Below are 25638 nucleotides of genomic sequence, written 5' to 3' on the forward strand. Positions count from 1 at the left end.
TTCCATCAAGATAATCATAGCATTAAAATAAAAATCCACACAAAAATTTCACCAATATAAGAGCTTCACTTTAATTTCACAATTATATAATCTGATCAATATTAAATGAATATGCTTTCACTACACTTCTACTTAGAAATTTAGTGTCATGTTCTATCATTTGGAGATTCATTCCTTTTATAGTTATGAATTCTGGCTCTGTTAAGCTGCCCCAAAATATATATACACACCATCTAAGAATCACACACAAACAAGTGGGACACATAGTCCACTATCATACATTTCTAAATAAATACAAACTTTTTATAGATGGTTAGCCAATATTGAGAGAGAGAGAGAGAGAGAGAGAGTGTGTGTGTGTATGTGTGTGTATATGCATGTGTGTTAATTTTTTTGAGACAGGGTCTGACTCTGTCATCCAGGCTGCAGTGCAGTGGTACAATCACGGCTCACTGCAGCCTTGATCACCTGGGCTCAAGTGAGCCTCCCACCTCAGCCCCCAGAGTTGCTAGGACTACAGGCATGCGCCACTATGTCCAGCTGATATTTTTATTTTTTGTAGATATGGGGTCTCACCATATAGACCAAGCAGGTCTCGAACTCCAGGACTCAAGTAATCCTCCTGCCTTGCCTTCCTAAAGTGCTGGTATTACAGGTGTGAGCCACCACTCCCCACCGTTTGTGTGTTTAAGGGAGGATAGACAGACAAAGGGAGAGGCGCCTCCGGCAGACAGAGGGAGGGTTATCAGCTCTAGCTCCCTACTCCTTCCTACTTATGTCCATGTTGCTGTTCTTAGATTAATGGATCTGAAACTTCAGTGTACACAAACTGGGGTACATTCTTGACCTCATCAACAGAAATTCTAATTTGTGAGGAGTGGAGTCAAGGGACTTGCATTTATAATACCCCAACTAATACTAATGCAGATGTATGTCACTCTATGCAACTCTAACTATATATAAAGTTACCTGGAGGCCACAGACAAGATTTTGCATAAATCTAAAATTCTTTTAGGGTTGGGGGGGGAACATAGTATTATGGCATATATGTATTATAGAACATGTGGAAGAAGGAAATGCTAAGCTTCTTGAGATAACTTAATAGCCACTGAAGGCAAAGGTGTTTTGATAAATAGTGTTTAACCTTTTCTGCTTCAGAGCTCAGAGAGAAACAGAAGTTATATTTAAGTAGTGCTTTTAATAAACAAAAGGCAGAAAAGTGGAGGTATTTTTAGTAAGCACATCAGATTTTCCAATATGGTCATAAACAGCAATTTAAATTCATGTTTCATTTTCACTTGTATTTACCTCCGCGTTTTTTGAGATTTTCAGTTTTCATTTTACTTCTGCTTCTAAATTCAGGCCCTTTAAAATCATCTTTGTCTTCATTCAGCACTGGCTCTGGCTGTACAATCACTGTACCTAGAATGATTTCATTTAAAAAACCATTACACATATTAAATGTGCAAGTGAAGTACAAGACTTCAGTTCAGATAAAGCCAACATTGCTGGTACATAGTTTGTTTCTTTCAAGCTTTAGATATTGGTATAAGGACCTCACAAAAGTAAATAAAACAGGGAAATAGTATAAGGGCCAGGTGTCAACAATCAGTTTATTTGTTGAAATATAGTTCATAAAAACAGGAAAGGGAGGTATTATGGCGTGATTAAAAAAGAAATGTGTGAATCAAATAGAAAGCCTCAACCCAGTTCTGAATTTTTATAGTGCCTATCACAAAAGCTGTTATGAATATGAACATCTATGCTAAGTTCCATAAAGAATTCATAAAATATGTGGTTCAGAGGGAAAAAATTTTTAAAGACATCCTATTTTCATAATCCAAATCATAAACTCAGAAAGATTTTTAAGGGTAGTTTTATACTGCAAGGGAGGGGTATTGGTGGGAGAAATGAAGTTCATTCTGTTACTCCTGTATCTATTCTGCAGCATTTCCCAACTGGTATGTCAAAGCTTCAGTACTCTGTAAAGTCCTTAAAGAGTTTTTAGAGATTAAGATACTTTAGCTAAAGTACCCTGACAATAAATTGTAGAATGAGATCATTTGTTGATCCCTATGTTAATATTTTAGAAAGAATGTCCTTCCTTAACTATAAAACATGTGAATTGAGGAGAGAGGCTGTCGATTTAAGTTTTCATTAGTTCTCTCAAGAGCAAATAAGACAGGCATAGTAAAAAGGGTTTAGGTCTCAATGTTTACCTACATTGCTTGGCTTAGTAACTGGCTATCATCGGCAACAATCAAGGAAGAAAAAGCAGGTAGTCGCCAGGGGCTTTCTCTGAAACATGGCTCTATGTTACTCAACAAGCAAATTTTGACAAGTTATAACATCTAGTTGGTAAATGAGTTTCTGAGTCTCTGAAAGGGTGTGGGGAGAGGACACAGAAGATTGAGATTTTACAGATTGTAGTAAAATTAAATAATCCCCACCAAAAAAAGTTATTCACAGCAATCATTGCATGTATATACTCTCAGAGAAGCCCCAGCATTTGAAAAGAACTAAAGATTTTAAATTAACAACAACAACAATAACAAAAAAAAAAACCTGAATTCTCCCTAGAGATTCTTCTAGGGAGAATTGGAAGCAAAGCAGCAGAGTGAAAAGAGCACTCACTAGGCTTTGGATTCAAGCAGACCTGGGTTGAAATCTTAGCTTCTCAATTTAAAGCTGAAAAAGTTCCTTGGGTTCTGAATTTGTTCCTTTATCTCTACAAGCAAAATAATAACTACCTTACAGTGTTGTTTTGAGGATTAAAGGAGTTAATTTTGTAAGAGCCTGGTACTTATATATACTCAATAAATATTACAACAATAATATAAACACCCAAATTTAACCTTATGAAATGGGTTTGTTTTTGTTTTGGTCTGACAGAATTAGGCATAGTTCAGGTTAGTAACATCATATGCTGACTTTCTTCCCCAGTACCATTAAAACAAAAGTTTGAATTCCTATTTCTTACATCATAAACACTCCCAGTGACAACCACTGAGAATGTAAAAATCCAAAGTAAGTCACCACCTATGGGACTTAGACTCCCATGTTAGTTGTTTCTGCCCTTGGCCACCAAAACCATTATGTAAAATTGTCATAAATGATTTGCAAAGCTAAGTAAGTGGTAGGCCCCTATCTCTCTTCTTTCATTAATTTCCTTTTCTCATTTCATTTATCACCTTTTGTAACTTCTAATTTATCCTAGTCAAGGAAAGTCCCATCCCTCCTACCTACAGTATTTTTTAAATTTCCATAATTTGAAAATGTGTCATAAAAACATAGACAGGGAACAAGGTTTAATAAGCACTGCTATAAAAGATCTATGAGAATGAATTTGAAAACTCTGCCAAGAGACTACAACATATTATTTAACAAAGAAAAAAATATAAAATTTGACTCTTTGAACCAAGTCCCCTGTCATTCTCATCATCCAATTATATTGCTCTCAGATTTGAGCTATGAAGAGTCCAAGATACTCATGTGGCTTTTTCCCCCATTATTAACAAAGTTTTATGGTTAGAACTTCAACAGTTGAGAGGTATGTGACAAAGTTTTTTTAAAAAGATAACAGCAAGAAATACAACTAAATCTATCTATGATAGTTAACTTCAGCTTCTAGCCTTAGGGAATTTAAGAATGCAATAAGACTAAACTAGACTGTAAATGATTTTTAAGTTTTCAGGAACGGTCATTACATTTTTGTATAAAGCAGGCACATTAACATTGACTGAACCAAAACCTAATATAATAAATTTTTAAACTTGCTTACACATTGAAGTATAATTTGGAAACTAAAGCCCCTTGTCTAAAACTCGATGGAAAGAAAAAAATAGATTTCATTCTTTACAAAACTAACTGAATATTCCAAATTTTTAACTTCGATAACACACATTATCATCGGCATACAAATACATTTCTAGACAACCACTAGGAAAATGCCATGTTTGGTCTTTTGTACATAGCTAACAGTAATCAAGTTCCAATTTTATAAAAATGATGTTTAAAAATTCATTTCAACTTTAACTTCATGAAAAATTAACACACATTACCTTTTGGCAAGCTTTGCATAGTAATATCATTTTCTGAATTTTCATTAGATGCATCTTCATTTACAGTTTCGTCATCCAAAGGTTTTTCATCATCTGATTCTACATACTTTGTTACAATTGAAGGTTTCCTATGAAAGAATTAAGTTCATAGAATTATGAACATTTCTGACAACTGGAACAATACCCAAAGAACATAAATAACATGTTGAGATTGAGCAGTGGGTCTCAACCAGGAAGCATATCAGAATCACCTAGGGAAGCATGTGTGTCTACACTGTATCACTGAAGATTATGATTCAATAGGTCTGGAGTAAGACCAAGGCATACGCATTCTGAAAAAGCTACCAGGGAGACCTTGGAGGACACTCTTCTTTAAGAATCACTACTTTAGAGAATAAATTAATATCAAGCAAGCTTGGTTTTTAAGAGACATTCCCACTGCTTAGAAACAATGAAAGTCCAATAGACTAAGCGGCAAACTTCTAATAAGAATTATACTGCACAGTATATTGGGAATTATATTATGTTAGAAAATAGTTTCAGTTTTTATGTATGGCTTCACAATTTAGCAGAAAAAAGTGTTTTTTACCACTCTTTTTTCTCCTTGTAACTTACAACTATGATGACTAACTCCCCATCCTAGACAATTTCAAAAAACCCATTGTCTCATAAGGCATTCAAAAATTATTTTCTCCTTTTTCAAAGACATATATTGTCTAATGAAATAAACTACATATTGCAAGGGCCACTAATACATAATAAATCCTTTAAAAACCCTTTAAAATTCAAAGTTGGAATGAAAAATAATTGTTAAAATCAGGTGACAGATACAAAGGGATTCATTATATTATACTTATCATTTTTAAATATGTATATTTGTATAGAATAGTTAACTCAGAATAGTGCTTGACATGAGTTCAGAAAAAATTTGGTTCTAGAAACAGAAAATAACCTGAAAAAGAAAATAACTTTTTGTCCCTTCAACATCAACCAACCTCTTTGATCGTGACGATCCTGAAGACTTGGATTTTTCTGAAGAGCTAGTTCCCTAGATGTGAGACATAAATATAAAAGTGAATAAAACTCTCAAAACAGCACCCCTACAATTAGCTATTTCCCTATAGCAACTTCAATACAGGGATATAATGAGATGCTATTTATGTGCCTAGAATATTTTTCTAAAAGGAATTCCAAAAACTAATTATCTACCACATAAGGAACACAGATGCAAAAAAATAAAAATAAAAATAAAAACTAATTCTCATTGACTGCCAGGTTTCCTTGGCTGAAGATTAAATTTCTCATTTTTCACATGGTTGCTGTCACATGCTGCAGGGGATACACTGCTGTAAAATGATCATGGCCCCAGTCAACAAAGACAAAACAAAGAAGCAGAAGTAATCAGATCTCAACAGAAGTAGGGAGTTTTAAGGCTCTAAATATGTTTCATTATTCTCTAAGCTAACATCTGGCATGAAGTAACTTCTACAACTTGCTTTGAGATACTAAACTTACCCTCATTTTGCCAGTATAATCAATATATTTTACTGGATTCAGTTTTTTTACAATAGGTAAAAATTTCCCAAAACCATAGTTGTAGACCTGTGTATCAGGCAAAGGACCTTGTTATGAGTTGCTAATAATAATGCTTAGCAGACTCTAGATACCAAGTTTTGAGAGATTTCACAACCATGAAGTTCATGCCCATAACATCCACCTCAAACACCTCTGGGGTAATATAAAGACAGTTAAATATCTATCTGTTGGAAAGTCTTCAGCTGTCTGACTTTAGGTCAACTGCTGAAGTGAACCACAACAATAACAGAAACAATGAACACCTTCTCAAACTGGAAAATAACGAAACTGAAGTATCATAATGACAACTGGGTATCAGTAGCCTTCGACACATACATGTGTCTAGAAGCATAACGACATATGCTCTAGTCAGTTAATAGTAACTAACAAATATCTCTAAATAATTATCCTTACCTCTTCCTTGCTGTTTTCCATCATATCAGAGTTACTTCCAGAACCACTGATTTTATCTAAAAAAGAAGAAATAAAGAACATTATTTATCTCTTTGATGCATTATCAAATAGAACATCAATACTTATAACTCCATAAACCCATTCTCACACTATGAAGTCTGGCAGTATTGTTAACACACTACTCACATTAAAATATTCCTAGAAGAGTTCTTTCACTAGAATCACTCTCCTTTTGCATACTAACCCCTCCTTATAAAGCATGAAATCTCTATAAAAATTACTTTGATATAAAAACATTTCCAGTTGCAGTTTATAAATATTACAAGACATTTCCCAGTAGAAGAAAATGTAAACTATTACACTGAAAATAAAAAACATACTACCAATAAAGTATATTTCATTTCACCATAAAATACTGGGAAAATAACAGCAAACTAAACCAAAATCAAGGAGAAGGACATAATAAAGATTATGGCAGAAATTCATGAAACGGATGAAATAGGAAATAGAAAAACAATAGGGGAAAAAAAAAATCAATAAAACCAAAGAGTAGTTCTTTTTCTTTTCCTCCTTTTCTTTTTTTTTTGGAGATAGGGTCTCACTCCATTGTCCATACTAGAGTGCAGAGGTGCTATCATGGTTCACTTTAGCCTCAACCTCCCAGGTTCAGGTGATCCTCCCCTCTAAGCCTCCCAGGTAGTTGGGACTACAGGTGCGCACCACCACACCCGGCTAATTTTTTGTGGAGATGGGGTTTCGTCATGTTGCCAGGTTGTTCTCTAACTCCTGGGTTCAAGTGGTCTGCCCACCTTGGCCTCCCAAAGTGCTGAGATTATGGGCATGAGCCACAGGCACCTGGCCAAAAACTAATTCTTTAAAAAGATGATCAAGCAGGAACTTGGCCATTCAAGTTGGAATCCGCTAGGGATTGTGTAACAACTTACCTGCGGGGGAAGAAAAGATGAACAAACTTTAGGCTAGACTGACCAAGAAAAAAAAGAAACAAGACTCAAGTTACTAGACTCAGAAATGAAAAAGAGGACATTACTACCAAACTTACTGAAATAAAGGGATTATAAAGGAATACTATGAACAACTGTATGCCAAAAAATTAAATAACTTACATGAAATGAACAAATTCCAAAACACAAACTACTAAAACTGACTCAAGAAGAAACAGTTGTGAATAGATCTGTAACAACTGATGAGATTAAATCAGCAATAAAAAGAGCTACCCATAAAGAAAAGGCCCAAACGTTCTCACCACTTAATTATAACAAACATTTAAAAAAGGACTAATACCAATTCTTCACAAACTCTTCAAAAAACAGAAAAGGAGGCAACATTTCCCAACTCATTTTATGAAACTAGTATTGCCCTGATATAAAAAATCACAAATAGAGAAAACTACAGGCAAGTATCACTTATGAATATAGATGCAAAAGTCCACAAAATATTAGAAAACTTCAAATCAGAAGACAGGCTAGAGACTGGGAGAAAAGTAAACATCTGATAAAAGACAATTATCCAAACTCTACAAAGAATGCTTAAAACTCAACAATAATATAACAACATGATATTAAAGGAATAAAAAAGAAACCTATGTGAACAGACACCTCACCAAAAAAGATATACAGATGCAAATAAGCACATGAAAAAATGCTCAACAATATATGTCATTAGGGAATTGCAAATTAAAACAATATACCCCTACACGCCTATTAGAATAGCCAAAATCCAGAACACTGACTATACCAAAACCTGCTGAGAAGGGTATGGAGCAAAAGAAACTCTCATTTATTGCTGGTGGGAATGTAAAATGGTACAGCCACTCAGGAAAACAGTTCAGCAATTCCTTACAAAACTAAGCATACCATACATAAAGCAGCAATCACACTCCTTGGCATTTATCCAAAGAAGCTGAAACCATATATCCACAAAATAACCTGCATGGAGATGTTTATAAACATCTTTATTTTATATAAACATCTTCGTTTACTTATATAAACATCTTTATAAGCAGCTTTATTCATAACTGCCAAAACTTGGAAGCAACCAAGATATCGTTTAGAAGATTAATGGATAAACAAACTGTAGTACATCCAGAAAATGGAATATTATTCGGCACTAGAAATAAATTAGTTACCAAGCTACAAAGAGACATGGAGGAAACAAATGCAGATTACTGTGTGAAAGAAGCCAGTCTGGAAAGGCTACATACATATGATTACAACTATGACAATCTGAAAAAGGCAAAACTATGGAGAAAGTAAAAAGATCAGTGGCTGCCAGTACTCACAGGGGAGAAAGGGATGAAGAAACAGGCACAGCACAGGAAATTTTTAGGGCAGTGAAACTATTCTGTATGATACCAGAAAATGTTGAATGCAGGTCATTATATATTTGTCAAAAATCTTTAAAATGTATAACACCAAGAGTAAACCTTAACGTAAACTATGCATTTGGGGTAATAATGACATGTCAATGTAGGTTCACCAATGTTATATAACAAATGTACAACTCTCTTACGGAATGCTGATAGTGGGAGATGCTGTGCATGTGTAGAAGCAGGGGCATATGGGAACTCACTGTACTCTTTGCTCAATTTTGCTATGAACCTAAAACAGCTCTTTAAAAATACCTTTTTTCTGGCTGGGTATGGTGGCTCACGCCTGTAATCCTAGCACTTTGAAAGGCTGAGGCGGGCGGATCACCTGAGGTCAGGAGTTCGAGACCAGCTTGACCAATAAGATGAAACCCTGTTGCTACTAAAAATACAAAAATTAGCTGGGCATGGTGGCATGTACCTGTAAACCCAGCTACTCGGGAGGCGGAGACAGGAGAATCGCTTGAACCCAGGAGGTGGAGGTTGCAGTGAGCCAAGATCGCCCCATTGCACTCCAGCCTGGGCAACAAGAGCAAAACTCAGTCTCAAAAAAAAAAAAAAAAAAAATTTTTTCTAATAAATTAAGGAAGACAGGAAATTTAAAATCTACAAAAACCCACAGGTAGGTAATATCATACTTAATGGTGACAGACTGAATGCTTTCTCCCTTAAGATCAGAAACAAGGCAAGGAAATCTGCTCTCGTCATTTGTATTCAATTTTGCACTACGGATTCTACTCAGAGCATGCATGTTTAAAAAAAAAATTGAAAGGCATCAGTATTTACAAGGAAGGTATGAAACTATCCCTATTAGAGGGCCAGGTGCGGTGGCTGATGCCTGTAATCCCAGCACTTTGGGAGGCTGAGGCAGGTGGATCACCTGAGGTCAGGAGTTCGAGACCAGACTAGCCAACATGGCAAAACCCCGTCTCTACTAAAAATACAGAAATTAGCCAGGTGTGGTGGCGTATCCCTGTAATCCCAGCTACTAGGGAGGCTGAGGCAGGAGAATCACTTGAACCCGGGAGGCAGACGTTGCCGTGAGCTGAGGTCACGCCATTGCACTCCACCCTGGGCAACAGAGTGAGACTCTGTCTCAAAAAAAATAAATAAATAAAACTATCCCTATTAGAATATGGCATGATCTCATACATAGAAGATGCTAAGGAATCCACTAAAGAATTATTGGAATAGGCTGGGCACGGTGGCTCACACCTGTAATCCCAACACTTTGGGAGGCCGAGGTGGGCGGATCACCAGAGGTCAGGAGTTCAAGACTAGCCTGGCCAACATGGCAAAACCCTGTCTCTACTAAAAATACAAAAATTAGCTGGGCGTAGTGGCAGGTGCCAGTAATCCCAGCTACTTGGTAGGCTGAGGCATGAGAATTGCTTGAACCTGGGAGGCGGAGGTTGCAGTGAGCCAAGATCACATCACTGCACTTCAGCCTGGGGAATAGAGCGAGACTATCTCAAATTAAAAAAAAAAAAAAAAAAGAATCATGGGAATAAAATTAGTTCAGGAAGACTGATGGGTACAAGGACAATAAACAAAAATCAATGTTATGTCTATACACTTGCAATGAATAATCTCAAAATGAAACTAAGAAAAGAATTCCATTTATAACAGAAGGAAATAATTTACAAAAAAAAAAAAGAAGTACAAAACATACTCTGAAAATTATAAAACGCCATTAAAGAAATTAAAGATCTAAATCAGTGGAAAAACACTTCATGTTCATGAATTAGAAGACAACTTTTTTTTTAAATTAGGGACAGAGTCTCACTCTACTGCCCAGGCTGGAGTGCAGTGGTGTAATTACAGCTCACTGCGGCCTCAAACTCCTGGGCTCAAGTGATCCTCCTGCCTCAGCATCCTGATTAGCTGGCACTACAGGCACATGCCACCATGCCTGGCTAATTTTTAAATGTTGTGTAGATGGGGTCTGGCTATGTTTTCCAGGCTGGTCTCAAATTCCTGTCCTCAAGTAATCCTCCCACCTCAGCCTCCCAAAATGCTGGAATTACAGGCATGAGTCATCGCACCTCGCCAGTGATAAAACATTAAACACCCTTGAGATACAATTTATATACCATACAATTTACCCATTTAAAGCACACAATTCCATCAGCCACCAGGCCAAGCCACAAGATTTATCATTCTTATGATGCCAATGTTACAGAATCTTTGGGGGTGTCACTTTTCTGGCCAGAAACATCTGTGGCTGGTGGCACCTGTGCCAGAGTTTTGCTCGGGCCTGCTGGGCTCGTCCCGCCTATTTGGCCTGGCCGGCTACACTTGGCTCATGCCACTGGCCTGTATCCTATGCTGGCCAAGGGAGACTGCATGAAGTAGCAAGGGGTATGTGAGCAAGTGTGGGGTCCAGCCACTGCGCAATCAGACATGCTAGGGGCTGCAGCAGGGCACGCAGCTCCAGGTGCCAGCATGGGCATCAGTTCTTTCTCTGTGAGGCTGCAGCTGGACCAGGAACACCACAAGCAGCATCCACAGCTGGCACCAGGGAACACGGTGGCACCCAGAAGGTTGGAGACACCAGGAACCGCAGAGAGAGTCACAGCCCTGGCTCGGGGCGCTCCCAGGTCTGGGCTCCCCAAAGGGCTGCAGCTCTTCTTTCCTTCTCTTTACCTGCAACAAGGTGAGCAAGGGGCATGTCTCAGCCCTGTTTGTGTTACAGCTCTTTTAGCCTCATTCAGCAGGTCCAAAGTTCTTGTCCTGCACCCAAGAAGAATGAGGTACACAGAAAAGTGGAGAGTAAGCAAGATAAAGAGGGGCTTTATTGAGCAATAGAACAGCTCAGAGGAAACCCAAAGGGACAACTCCTTTCCACAGTCAGGGTATCCCAACAAGTGCTCAGCTCCTAGCAGAGAGGGTGGCTCTTCTCTGCTAGGCAAGTCGTTACTACAAGTGTTCAGCTATCAGCAGAGAGGGTAGCTCCTCTCAGCAGCTGATCATCCCATCACCTGCACAGCTCTCAGTAGAGAGGAGGCCCTAGTATGGGTGGTACCTCTCTGCAGGAAGGTCATCCCATTGACTCCGCAGCTCTCAGCAAAGAGGAGGCCCTAGAGTGGGTGGCACCTCCTTGCAGGAAGGTCATCTTGTCATCTCTGCAGCTCACAGCAGAGAAGAGGTCCTAGAGTGGGTTGCTCCACTCTGCAGCTGGTTGCCTGACATCTGTTCAGCTCTGGCTGAGCCTGGGACTTTTATGGGCCTCAGAGGGGAGGATGTGCACACCAACTGGTCCGGGGCGGGCCGAGAAAAGGCACCACAAGTTCCCACTCTGATCCATGTGACTGGCAGCCCAACCCCCAGCCTTCAGGCTTTCCATGGCCTGAAGGTGGGTCCTCACCAGGGACCCACCACCTTCTACTCAGGAACCTGTCCACCTCCTGCTGCTGTTCATGGCACCCAGGCTGTAGATGCAAGGGGGCACCTGCAAGTCAATGCTGAACTGCTCTCAGCCCTGCCTCAGCTTCCCTATGTTTGTCAGTACCCAAAGTCCGGAGGGGGCCAAGGCAGCAGGAGGCTGGCGTGTCAGCAGTTCCCCGAGCATGTGCACACCTGGCCAGGCTGCAATAGCATCCAGGCTCGGCCCCAACTTTGCCCCAAGATCACAGCAGGTGCCAACAGCAGGGAGAAGCCAGGCAGCAGGAGCAGGCACTTCCAAGCCTATGAGGGCAAGGCAGGGGCCTTCCCTGGCCCCAAGAGTGCAGAGACGCCTGGGTCTGCAGCCCCCCCATGATTTGGGTGGCTGCAGCTGCACCCAGTGGGGCAGGGCTCCTGCCTGCCCCATAAAGCAGGAGGCCCAGGTCTACACCCACGATTTGGGCAGCTATAGCTGTGCCCAGGAGGGCGGTACTCCAGCCTGCTCCATAAAGCGGGAGGACTGGATCTGCAGCCATGGTTTGGGTGGCTGTGGCTGCACCTGGGGCTCCTGCCTGCTTCGTGGAGCAGAAGGCCAGGGTCTGTAGCCGCAGTTTGGAAGACTGCAGCTGCACCCAGGAGGGTGGGTCTCCTGTCTGCTCCATGGAATGAGAGGCCTGGGACTGCAGTCATGGTTTGGCCAGCTGCAGCTGCACCTAGGAGGGTGGGGCTCCCGCCTGCTCCCAAGACTCAAGAGCACAGGGATGCCCAGGTCTACAGCCACAGCTTAGGCAGCTGCAGTAGGACCCAGGGAGCTCCCGCCCCAACTTGGAAGGGGCAGGGCTCCTGCTTGCCTCTGGCTCCCACCAACTCTATAGACCGTGCAGCCCTGGCCATGTCTCCCTGCTGCAGCCAGTGTGATGGCAGCAGCCACTCCAGACGGCCCACCACTGCCATCAGCAATACTCCACAAACTAATCTATAGATACACTGCAATCTCTGTCAGAATCCCAGCTGACTTCTTTGTAAAAATTGACAAGCTCATTCCAAAATTCATATGGACCAGGCATGGTGGCTCAGACCTTTAATCCCAGCACTTTGGGAGGCCAAGGTGGAAGGATCACTTGAGGACAGAAGTTTAAGAACAGTCTCAGAAACATGGTGAAAATCCATCTCTACCAAGAAAAAACAAAGAGTTAAAATTCATAGGGAATTGAAAACATTCAGAAAGGCAGATAATCTTGAAAAATGAAAAGTATGAAGACTCACACTTCCTGATTTTGCCAGTACTCTACAGTCTTGATTGCCATAGTTTTGTAAAACTACACAACAACTTTGGTGCAACTTTGCACAAAACTGTAAAACAATGCAATCAAGACCATGGAGTACTGGTAAAAGGACAAACAGATGAACAGAATAGAATTAAGAGTCCAGAAATAAACCCACATGTCTATGACCAGCTGATTTCTTTTTTTTTTTTGAGACAGGATCTCACTCTGTCACCCAGGCTAGGGTGCAGTGGTACAATCATGGCTCACTGCAGCCTCAATCTCCTGGGCTCAAGTGATCCTTCTGCCTCAGCCTCCCAAGTAGCTGGGACTATAGGCACACACCACTAAGCCTGGCGTTTTTGTTTTTTTTTTAATAGAGATGGAGTCTCACTGTGTTGTCCAGGCTGGTCTGGAACTCCTGGGCCCAAGTACCCCTCTGGCCTCAGTCTCCCAAAGTGCTAGGATTACAGACGTGAGCCACCATGCCCGGCAGGCCCACTGATTTCTGACAAAGGTGGCAAAACCATTCAACAAAGAAAGGATAGTCTTTCAACAAATGATGCTGAGACAACTGGATAGAAACCTACAAAAAATGAAGCTGGACCCCTACCTCACAATATATACAAAATATTAACTCAAAGTAGATCAAAGACCTAAATGTAAGAACTAAATCTATAAAACTTTTAGGAGAAAACATGGGGGTAAATCTTCATTACCTTTAATTTGGTAATGGATTCTTAAAGACACCAAAAGAATGAGCAACAAAAGGAAAAACAGATAAATAAAAGTTCATCGAAATTAATAACTTTTATGCTTCAATTAAAGACAACCCAACTGGGTGCAGTGTCTCATGCCTGTAATCCCAGCTACTTGGGAGCCTGAGGTGAATCGCTTGAGGCCAGGAATTCAAGCTCAGCCAGGGCAACATGGTAAGACCTTATCTCTAAAAAATAAAAAAAAAAACACTAGCTGGACATGGTGGCACACAACTGTAGTCTCGTCTACTTGGGAGGCTGAGATGGGAGGATTGCTTGTACCCAGGAGTTCAAGGCTGCAGTGAACTATGATCTTGCCACTGCACCCCAGCCTGAGCAACAGAGCAACACCCTGTCTCTAAAAGTAAATAATGACAACTCAAAGAATAGGGGAAAATATTTCCAAATTATATATCTTATCCAAGTGTCCATTGAAGTATGAAGTATGAATGGATAAACAAAATGTGGTATATACATACAATGGAATGGTATTCAGACTTCAAAGGAAATGAAATTTTGAGATACACTACAAAATGGATAACCTTCAATACACTGCGCTAAGTAAAATATGTCAGAAGGACAAATATTGTAGGATTATACATATATGAAGTTCCTAGAGTAGTCAAATTCATAGGAAGAGAATGTAAAATGGTGTTTGCCAGGCTAAGGAGAGGGAAGATTGGGGAGTTAGTATGCAATGGGTACAGAGTTTCACTTGGGGAAGATGAAAAAGTTCTAGACATGGATGGTGGTGGTGAATGCACAACAATTTTACTTAATGTTACAGGACTGTACACTTAAAATTAGTTAAAATGGTAATTTTTATGTTACGCATATTTTACAATGAAAAAGGTACAATATATAAAGAATTCTTACAAATCAATAATGAAAGCATAAATACCCATTTAAAAACTGGGCAAAGGGGCTGGGCATGGTGGCTCACGCCTGTAATCTCAGCACTTTGGGAGGCCGAGGTGAGTGAATTGCTTAAGCACAGGAATTCAAGACCAGCTTGGACAACAAATTAAGACCCTGTCTCTATAAAAAATAAACAAAAATTAGCTGGGCACTGTGGCACACACCCATAGTCTTAGCTACTCGGGAGGTTGAGGTGGGAAGATCATTTGAGCCAGGGAGGTTGAGGGTGCAGTGAGCTGAGATCACGCCACTGCACTCCAGCCTGGGAAACAGAGCAGGACCCTGTCAAAAAAAAAAAAAAAAAAAAAGACTGGGCAGAGGGTTTGAATAAAAATTTCTCCAAGGAATATATACAAACTACAAATAATCACGTGAAATGATGTTCAACATCCTTAACCTTCAGACAGTTGAAAACTAAAATCACAATGAGATACTACTTCACATGCACTAGAATGGCTAGAATCAAAGTCTGTTATTAACAATGTTGGCCGGGCGCGATGGCTCAAGCCTGTAATCCCAGCACTTTGGGAGGCCGAGACCGGTGGATCACGAGGTCAGGAGATCGAGACCATCCTGGCTAACACGGTGAAACCCCGTCTCTACTAAAAAATACGAAAAACTAGCCGGGCGAGGTGGCGGGCGCCTGTAGTCCCAGCTACTCGGGAAGCTGAGGCAGGAGAATGGCGTGAACCCGGGAGGTGGAGCTTGCAGTGAGCTGAGATCTGGCCACTGCACTCCAGCCCGGGCGACAGAGTGAGACTCCGTCTCAAAAAAAAAAAAAAAAAAACACTTAAACAATGTTTGGCATGGATGTGAAGAACTCACAATCTTTATATACTCCTGGTGGAAAAGTAAAATAGTATCTCCACTTTGGAAAACAGTTTGACATTTTCTCACACAACTTAACATAGTTACCGTATAAATCCAGCAATTAAGATTCCTAGGTATATACACAAGATAAACAAAAATATATGGCTACACACAAAACTACATACCAATATTTACAGCCGCATTATTCCTAATAGCCAAAACATGGGAACAAGCCAAATGTCCATAAATGGATAAATGGATAAACAAATATGGTATATACATATAATGGAATATTATGTGGCCATAAAAAGAAATGGAGTACTAATACATGTTACAACAGATATCTTGAATACATTATGCTAAATGAAAGAAATCAGCCACAAAACACATATTTATATGATGCCATTCATATGAAAGTCCAAAACAGGGAAATAGGCCAGGTGCAGTGGCTCATGCCTGCAATCCCACAACTCTGGGGACCTGAGGTGGGCAGATAACTTGAGGCCAGGAGTGTGAGACAAGCCTGGCCAACATGGAAAAACCCCATCTCTAATAAAAACTACAAAAATTAGCCGGGTTTGGTGGTGCACGCCTGTAATCCCAGCTACTTGGGAGGCCAAGGCACAAGAATCACTTGAACCTGGAAGGCAGAGGTTGCAATAAGCCAAGATAGCCACTGCACTCCAGCCTGGGCAACAGAACGAGACTCTGTCTCAAAAAAAAAAAAAAAAAACTCAAAACAGGGAAATATAAAAAATAAGAAAGTAGATTAGTGATTTCTTAGAGCTAGGGGGTGATAGCTAAAGGGTATGGAGTTTCTTTTTGAGGTGATAAAAATGTTCTAAAATTGACTGTGGTGATGGCTGCACATATGTGTAAATATTAAATATACTAAAAACCACTGAATTTTATACTTTAAATGGGTTAATTGTATGGCATGTATTTCAATAAGGATGTTTAATGTTTTATTACCAGCCAGGTACAGTGGCTGATGCCTGTAATCTAAATACTTTGGGAGGCCACAGTGGGAAGATCACTTGAGGCCAGAAGTCTGAGACCAGCCTGGGCAACAGAGCCAGGCCCCGTCTCTATGGAACATTAAAAAATTAGCTGGGTGTGGTGGCATGTGCCTGTAGTCTCGGCTACTCCAGAGGCTGAGGCAGTCTCAGCTACTCAAGAGGCTGAGGCAGGAGGATCACTTGAGCCTAGGAGTTTGAGGCTGCAGTGAGCTGTAATTGCACCACTGCACTCCAGCCTGGGCAACAGAGCAATATCCTGTTTCTTTTTAAAAAGAATTTATTACCCATTAAATAAATGCAAATTAAAACCACAATGAGATACCATAAATATCAAATGGCAAAAAGTTCAAAAGAGTATTAACACCCAGTGTTAACAAGAATGTGGAGAAACTGGATCACTCATACATTGCTGTGGGAATATAAAACAGTACAACCATTCTGGAAAACAGTTCAAAAGTTTCTTTTAAAAACATGAACATGCAAGAGCAGAAAAGATAACTATTAGGTACTGGGCTTAATACCTAGATGATAAAATAATCTAAACAATAAACCCCAGTGATGCTACTTTACCTATGTGACAAACCTTCACAGGTACCCCTGAACCTAAAAGTTAAAATAAATAAATAAATATCAATAAATAAATAAATAAATGCACTGATAGAGTCCAATGGAGTAAAAAAAAAAAAAAAAAAAAAAAAAGAAATGCAAGCCAGGTGCAGTGATTACCTGAGGTCAGGAGTTCATAACAAGCCTGGCCAACATAGTGAGACTCTGTCTCTACCCAAAATAAAATAAAATGTAAATGTAGTTTAATTAATTTAATAAAAATAAATGTATAACCATCATATGAACTGCAAACTGCACTCCTGGCATTTATTGCAAAGAAATGAAAACATAAATTCATAAAAAAACTTATATATAAATATTCACCACCAGCTTTAATTGTAACAACCGAAATCAGGAATTGGCCCAGATTTGCTTTAACAAATAAATGATTAAACAAACTACAGTACAGGCCAGGCACGGTGGCTCACACCTGTAATCCCAGCACTCTGGGAGGCCAAGGTGAGTGGATCACCTGAGGTCAGGAGTTTGAAACCATCCTGGCCAACATGGTGAAATCCCTCTCTACTAAAAATACAAAAATTAGCCGGGTGTGGTGGTGCGTGCCTGTAATCCCAGCTACTCTGTAGGCTGAGGCAGGAGAATCACTTGAACCTGGGAGGCGGAGGTTGCAGTGAGCCAAGATCATGCCACTGCCCTCCAGCCTGGGTGACAAAACGAGACTCTGTTTCAAAAAAAAAAAACAACTGCAGTACAGGTTGCATATCCCTTATCCAAAATGCACAGGACCAGAAGTGTTTCAAATTTTGGATTTTTTCAGATTCTAGCATATTTGCACTATTCTGGTTTATTCACATTAGGAACTTAGCATCCCTAATCTGAAAATCCCAAATGCTCCAAAGAGCATTTCCTTTGAGTGTGTCACATCAGCACTCAAAAGTTTCCGATCTTGGAACATTTCAGATTTCTGATTCCGGGGTTAAGGATATTCAATCTGTATATCCATACCATGGAATATTACCCTGCAATTAAAAGGAAAGGACTGTTGATACATACAACAACATGAATGAATCTCCACATAATTATGCCAAGTGAAAACACTCCAAAACACCCCAAAAGATTATTTACTATATAACTCCTTAAACATATTTGAAATGACAAAATTTTCAAAATGGAAGACAGATTAGTGGTTGCCAGGTGTTAAGCATAGGCAGAGGTAGGGGGAGGGAAGTGTGTGTGATTATAAAATGCCAAGATGAGGAATCCTGTGTTGATGAACTATTCTGTATCTCAACTGTGGTGGCAGATGCATGAATCAACCCAGGTAAAAAAAAATTGTATAGAACTTTTAACACACACACACACACACAAGTACAAGTAAAATGGATGAAATCTTGATTAATAGATTTTATCAATGTCAATATTCTGGTTGTGATATTGTATTCTAGTTTTATATGTTACCATTGGGGGAAACTGCCAAAGTGCATAAGAGTTCTCTTTATATTAGTTATTACAACTGCATGTAAATTTATAATTACAAATAGAAATTTAAGCTTAAAAAAATTCTCAGCAAACTAGGAATAGAGGGGAACTTCCTCAACTTGATAAAGAGCATTTACAAGAAACCTGTAAAGCAAACATACTTCACTGTGAAAGACTGAATGTTTTCCCACTAAAATTGGCAACACTAAGAAGATGTTTGGTATCATCATTATTCTTCAATGTAATACTGGAAAATACAGAAAATCCTAGCTAATATAATGAAGCAAGAAAAGAAATTAAAAGGCATACAGATGGAAAGGAAAAAATAAAATTATCCCTATTTGCAGGTGACATAACTGTCTAAGTAGAAAATTCCAAAGAATCTACAACAAGAGGGGGGAAAATACTATTTAGAACTAATAAGTAAGTTCAGCAAGTTCGCAGGATACAAGGCCAACATAAAAAGTCAACTGGGCTGGGTGTGGTGGCTCACGCCTGTAATCCGAGCACTTTGGGAAGCCAAGGCAGGCGGATAACCTGAGGTCACGAGTTCAAGACCAGCCTGGCCAACATGGTGAAACCCTGTCTCTACTAAAAATACAAAAATTAGCTAGGCGTGGTGGCAGGCGCCTGTAATCCCAGCTATTCAGGAAGCTGAGGCACGAGAATCACTTGAACCCAGGAGGTGGAAGTTGCTGTGAGCTAAGATTGCACCACTGCTCTCCAGCCTGGACAACAAAAGCAAAACTCTATCTAAAGGAAAAAAAAACAAACAAAAAGTCAACTGAATTTCTATATACCTGCAATGAATAAATGGAATCTGAAACTTTATTTTATTTTGATTTTATTTTGATTTTATTTCTAGTTGTTTTTTGTTTTTTTGTTTTTTTTTTCTGAGACAGAGTTTTGCTCTTGTTGCCCAGGCTGGAGTGCAATGGCACGATCTCGGCTCACCACAACCTCCACCTCCTGGGCTCAAGCGATTCTCCTGCCTCAGCCTCCTGAGTAGCTGGCATTACAGGCATGTGCCACTACGCCTGTCTAATTTTGTATTTTTAGTAGAGACGGGGTTTCTCCATGTTGGTCAGGCTGGTCTCGAGCTCCCGACCTCAGGTGATCCGCCCGCCTCGGCCTCCCAAAGTGCTGGGATTACAGGTGTGAGCCACTGTGCCCGGCCCAGAATCTGAAACTTTAAAACAAAAGAATTTAAAACAGCACTCAAAAACTTGAACTACTTGGGTAAAATTCTCACAAAGTGTTTGCAAGATTAGTATACAGATAACTACAAACACTAGGCCAAGTGAGAGTTTCTGTTAACTCCTTTTCTTCCTGAGTATGGTTTAAACATTCCTATCCTTTACATGTGTTTGGTTGATAACGATCCCATTTTATAGTTGTTTCTTGGAGAAAGGATTCAAGTTTTTCTGTACACTTTTTAATATTTTCTGTTTTCTACTGGCTCTATTGGTCTATTAATCAATCATCAAATTCACTGACACTTCTACTGCTACCTTGCATGTCTTGTTAAGTACAATGATGTTATTCTGAACTTAGTAATTTATTCAGAAATTAAATTTTTCAGTTCTAGAATTTCAAAATGGTTTTTAACAGTTTCTATTTCTGCACTGAAATTTTCTACCTGTCCATTCATCATAAACATATTTGCCTTTTTGTACTCAAATATGACTATAATAGCTGCTTTAATATTCTTGTTGCTAATTTCAACAGATAAGTCAGTCTCTATTGATCCCTTTTCCCTTTGAGCATGGGTCACATTTCCTTTCTTCATCTATCTAGTATTTTGGACTGGACACTGGGCACTGTGAAAAATAAGACACTGCATTCTGTTAGATTCCTCCAAAGAGTTGACACTTTTGTTAAAACAGACAGTTGGCCAGGCTCAAGCCTGTAATCCCAGCACTTTGGGAGGCCAAGGCAAGTGGATTGCCTGAGGTCAGGAGTTCAAGACCAGCCTGGCCAACATGATGAAACCTCATCTCTATTAAAATACAAAAATTAGACAGGCACAGTAGTAGGTGCCTGTAATCCCAGCTACTAGGGAGGCTGAGGCAGGAGAATCGCTTGAACCCGGGAGGCAGAGGTTGCAGGGAGCTGAGATTGCATCACTGCATACCAGCCTAGGCAACAAAGTAAGACCCTGTCTCAAAAAACAAACAAACAAACAGATAGTTAACTTACTTGAAATGAAACTCCAAACCCTTTCCACCCTGTAGTACCAAACAACTCAAAGCTTTAGTTCTGTTCTTTTAGTCCTAATCAGGCTGGTTGGAATCTGGGGTGCACTTAGGCAACTGGACCAGAGCTATCGGTAGAGTTTTCGTGCGACCTGGTTTTCCCATTCTGTGGTTCTTTTCTAGGTGGGATCTCTCTACTCATGTTACAGCTGCTGTGGTCTCACTAAATCTTTTCCTTGATTTCACATCCAATAAGACTATAGATTTTTTTTTTTTTTTTTTTTTTTTTTTTTTTTTGAGACGGAGTCTCGCTCTGTCGCCCAGGCTGGAGTGCAGTGGCGCGATCTCGGCTCACTGCAAGCTCCGCCTCCCGGGTTCACGCCATTCTCCTGCCTCAGCCTCCGAGTAGCTGGGACTACAGGCGCCCGCCACCACGCCCAGCTAGTTTTTTGTATTTTTAGTAGAGACGGGGTTTCACCGTGTTAGCCAGGATGGTCTCGATCTCCTGACCTCGTGATCCACCCGCCTCAGCCTCCCAAAGTGCTGGGATTACAGGCTTGAGCCACCGCGCCCGGCCTAAGACTATAGATTTTTATCCAAGTCTTAAGTGCCACAGATGGAGCTAAGTGGATCCTTGGCTGAGGAAAAAGGATTAATAATGGGGAATTCAGTCATTGCCACTTCTTTCTTCCATGTGTTAACTCCCCTCCAGTTTATCTACTTTGTTGATATCTAGCCTTCAGTATGCTGCCCAGAATTTATAATTGGTATTTGTGAGTGACATCTGTTTGTACAACTGGAGATACCACTACTGAAGGAGTTCCTCAACTAGTGAACACAGGACTCCAACAACATAACATTATTCTAAAGAGAAAAAGAACTTTAAACAAATACTGAACTATAGTTACATTTCTTTAATGTGATGGTATGGTTAACAATTCTGAAACTGTGGGTACAATGAGGACTAGACAAATGAATACAAATAAATTGGGGAAAGGCCGGGCTTGGTGGCTCACGCCTGTAATCAGAGCACTTTGGAGGCTGAGGCAGGTGGATCACCTAAGGTCAGGAGTTCCAGACCAGCCTGGCCAACATGGCAAAATCCCATCTCTACTAAAAATATAAAAATTAGCTGGGCACGGTGGTGCGCACCTGTGGTCCCAGCTACTTAGGAGGCTGAGGCAGGAGAATTGCTTGAAACCAGGAGGCGGAGGTTGCAGTGAGCTGAGATGGTGCCACTGCACTCCAGCCTGGGTGATAGAACAAGACTCCATCTCAAGAAAATAAAAAATAAAAATAAATAAATAAATCGGGGATAGGCCAGGCGCAGTGGCTCACACTTGTAATCCCAGCACTTTGGGAGGTCGAGGCAGGCAGATCATGAAGTCAAGAGATCAAGACCATCCCGGCCAACATGGTGAAACCCCGACTCTACTAAAAATACAAAGATTAGCTGGGTGTGGTGGCGTGTGACTGTAGTCTCAGCTACTCGCTAGACTGAGGCAGGAGAATCGCTGGAACCTGGGAGGCGGAGGTTGCAGTGATCTGAGATCACACCACTGCACTCCAGCCTGGCAACAGAGTGAGACTCCATCTCAAAAATAAATAAATAAAAACATAAAAATAAATAAATTGGGGATAATAGGAACCAGGTTTCTTTCTGTTGGAGAAAGAAGTTAAAAATATGAAAAGGGGAAGTCTAGAAAGAAGACTGTGGAATTGAATTAAAATTAAAAGTATCAGTATCAACTCATGAAAATATAAAACATATTATTAGCTTTCTCTGTGAAAGAGCTTGGAAACAAAGACATCTTGGTGGCAATGAGCACATCACACACCCTGATCTTGATTTCCAAACACTATATCCCACTAAAAGAAATCAGAACTCCTGTGAAAAATAACTGATTCTGGGGCTGGGGAACAGCAAATGGAAAGCAAGCCTTGAATACTTTGAGGGGACAGAAAGAAAGAAAGTGTTCAAGAAATGATGAGGACTTGTAAAAAAGTCAGCAGGACCCATCCAGATGGGGTTCCTACTAGCCAAAACTGATACAATTTGAGCATCAAAATAAATAATGACAGAGAATATTCATGGAAAAATTGTAAGTACATACTGATACAAATAACTGAATAGGTTAGAACATGAACCCCTCCCTTACAATAATATATCAACTCATAAACACAGAAGGAAAGACAGATTAGAACATCATCATTTTGAACCCATCATAGGAATAAATTATTCAGCTAAGAATCACAAATGTGTGCTGTGATAAACAGACTTTCTAGGAATGGCCCACAAGATTCTACACCACTAATCCCCAGAAACGATCAATGTGATGACATATCACTCCCATAACTGTGTTATGTAATATAGCACAGTTGATCTTAAACTCGATAGATAACCAGAAGGAGATGAGAGGGAGGGGGACCTAATCTAATCACATGAATCCTTAAAAACAGAAAAATTTCTCCAGCTGGTATCAGGTGGCTGCAGAATTAGCAAGCAAAAAGCTAAGTCAAAGAGCTTCAAAGCTTAAGAGAGACTTGATGTGCTGTTGCCAGTTTTGAAGATGGAGGGCATCATGTGAGAAGAAATGAAGACACCTGAAAAGAGCTAGGAGGGGGTCCTGCCCAATAGTGAGTGAGAAAGAAGGACCTCCAACCTATCATCATAAGGAACTGAATTCTGCCAACAACCTGAATGAGCTTAGGAATGGATTTTTCTACAGTCTCCAGAAAGGAACCTAGTCCTACTAACATCTTGACTTTGACCTTGTGATACCCTGAGAAGGGTCCAGCAAGGCCCAAAGGACTCCGAACCTACAGAACTGTAAAATAACAAATCTGGGTTACTTTAAGCTGCAAAGTTTGTGGTCATTTGCAAAAGAAAACATAACTGAGTTAAGTTTTGATAATAAAAAGAATACCTTAGTAATCTCAAAGTGCCCCCATTAAATTAGTTATTAGTTACAATGGAATACATCATAACTTTATACTGGGTTTATCTAGCAAACACAACCATAACCAAACAACCTAAGTATATCACTAGTAAAGGAGCAAATCACATCATGTGCCATGTAATAGGATGCATGGAGAACAGAACATCACTTTATATAGTATTCCTGCCAAAAATATATAACCTGAATCTAATCATAACTAAACAGATAATCCCGAGGGCCATTCGACAAAGTAATACACCTATACATTTAAAAAAAAGTCATAGTCCCAAAAGGCAGACAAACTGCTTCAGATTTTTAAAAGACCAAAGAAACATGACTACTAAATCTTGAACTTGATCCTGAATTTAAGGGGGAAAAACTTATCTATGAACATTACTGGGGGAATTGATCACATAAGAACGGGGACTGTGGCTTAAATAACTTTATGTTATTTACTTTACCTACCTATTTAGCTTTCCCATTCTTATTCATTACTTCCTGTATTTTGGTGTTGCCATTTCAAATTATTTTCCTTCTCATTTCAGAAAACCTGTAATTTCCTCTAGTATAGTTATTCACTCTAGTGTAGGTTTGTTGACATCAAGTTCTCACTTTTTGTTTGCCCAGATATGGCTTGATTCCACCCTTCATTTATGAAAGATGTTTTCACTGAATATATAGTTCTATGCTGGCAATTACAATCACATGCTGCATAAAGACATCTCACTCAATGACTGACCACATATATACATCGGTGGTCCCATAAGATTGTAATACTGTATTTTTACTGTACCTTTTCTATGTTTCCATGTGTTTAGATACACAAATATTCACCATTGTGTTCCAATTACCTACAGTATTCAGTACAACAACATGCTGCACAGGTTTGTAGCCTATGAGCAACAGGCTATAACATATAGCCTACATGTGTAGTAGCCTATGTAAGTACACTCCATAATGTTTGCACAATGACAAAATCACCCAACAATGCTTTCTCAAAAAATCATATCCCCATAGTTAAGTGATGCATGACTGTATTTTTCTTTGACATTTTAAAGAAATCATTTCGTTTTCATCTGCCTTCTGTCATTTCTGTTGTTAAGTGAGCTGCCAGTATTACTGTTATTCCTTTGAAAATAATATTTTTTTTTCCTCTGGCTACTTAAGAGATTTTTCTCTTGGTTTATGTTCTTTAGGAGTTTCGCTATGACATGCCTAGCTGTAGTTTTCTTTATATTTATCCTGCTCAGGGTTCACAAAACTTCTTGAATCTCTAGTTCGATGTCTTTCATCACTTTTTAGAAAATGCTCAGCCCGCATCTCTTCAAATTGGACTTTTAACCAATTTTCTTTCTTCCTTCTAGAACTCTAATTACACATATGGTTGAACTTTTCACTATAACTCTCTTATACTTTTTTTGTACATATCGTGTGTGTCTGTGTGCATGTGTATTGTAGTTACCCTTGAAAACCTGAAAATGCTAACTGTTGCATGATACAAAATGTTTTTTAAAAAAGGGAACCAGGTACAATGGCTCTTGCTTATAATTTCAGCTACTCAGGAGGCTGAGGCAGGAGAATCATTTGAGGCTAGGAAGTTCAAGACCAGTCTGGACAACATAGCAAGACCATGTCTCTAAAAAATTTTTTTTGAAAATTAACCAGGCATGGTGGCACACACCCATACTCCCAGCTACTGGGGAGGGTGAGGTGAGAAGATTGCTTGAGCCCAAGGAATTTGAGGCTGCAGTGAGCTATGATCACACCACTACACTCCAGTCTGGGTGACAGAGTAAGACCTCGTCTCTAAAAAAAAACAAAAAAATCTTTTTAAAGAGAGACAGAGACAGGGACGTAGAGAGGAGGTG

At 39.8% G+C, this 25638-nt stretch overlaps 2 protein-coding genes across 45 annotated transcripts in view; one reads left to right on the forward strand and one right to left on the reverse strand.

Annotated features, from left to right (window-relative positions):
- The window catches only part of LOC126946324 (cytochrome c oxidase subunit 7B, mitochondrial), a 1159743-nt gene that overhangs the window by 953773 nt on the left and 180332 nt on the right, over positions 1 to 25638 (forward strand). The gene's annotated exons all lie outside the window — the stretch shown is intronic.
- ATRX (ATRX chromatin remodeler) overlaps positions 1 to 25638 on the reverse strand; it is a 283723-nt gene that overhangs the window by 194610 nt on the left and 63475 nt on the right. For 5 of the 9 annotated variants that reach the window (XM_050776271.1, XM_050776272.1, XM_050776274.1 and 2 more), the window contains 4 exons: positions 6051 to 6106; positions 5057 to 5109; positions 4062 to 4189; positions 1309 to 1422 (listed from right to left, as the gene is read on the reverse strand). In XM_050776271.1, coding sequence (XP_050632228.1) covers positions 1309 to 1422; positions 4062 to 4189; positions 5057 to 5109; positions 6051 to 6106 — 351 coding nt within the window. Of the gene's footprint in view, positions 1 to 1308; positions 1423 to 4061; positions 4190 to 5056; positions 5110 to 6050; positions 6107 to 6994; positions 7033 to 25638 lie in introns of all 9 variants that reach the window. The other 4 variants (XM_050776280.1, XM_050776277.1, XM_050776276.1 and 1 more) reach the window with 2 other exon arrangements.

This window comes from Macaca thibetana, chromosome X (genome assembly GCF_024542745.1).
Source record: "Macaca thibetana thibetana isolate TM-01 chromosome X, ASM2454274v1, whole genome shotgun sequence".
In the NCBI taxonomy this organism is placed as follows: Eukaryota; Metazoa; Chordata; class Mammalia; order Primates; family Cercopithecidae; genus Macaca; species Macaca thibetana.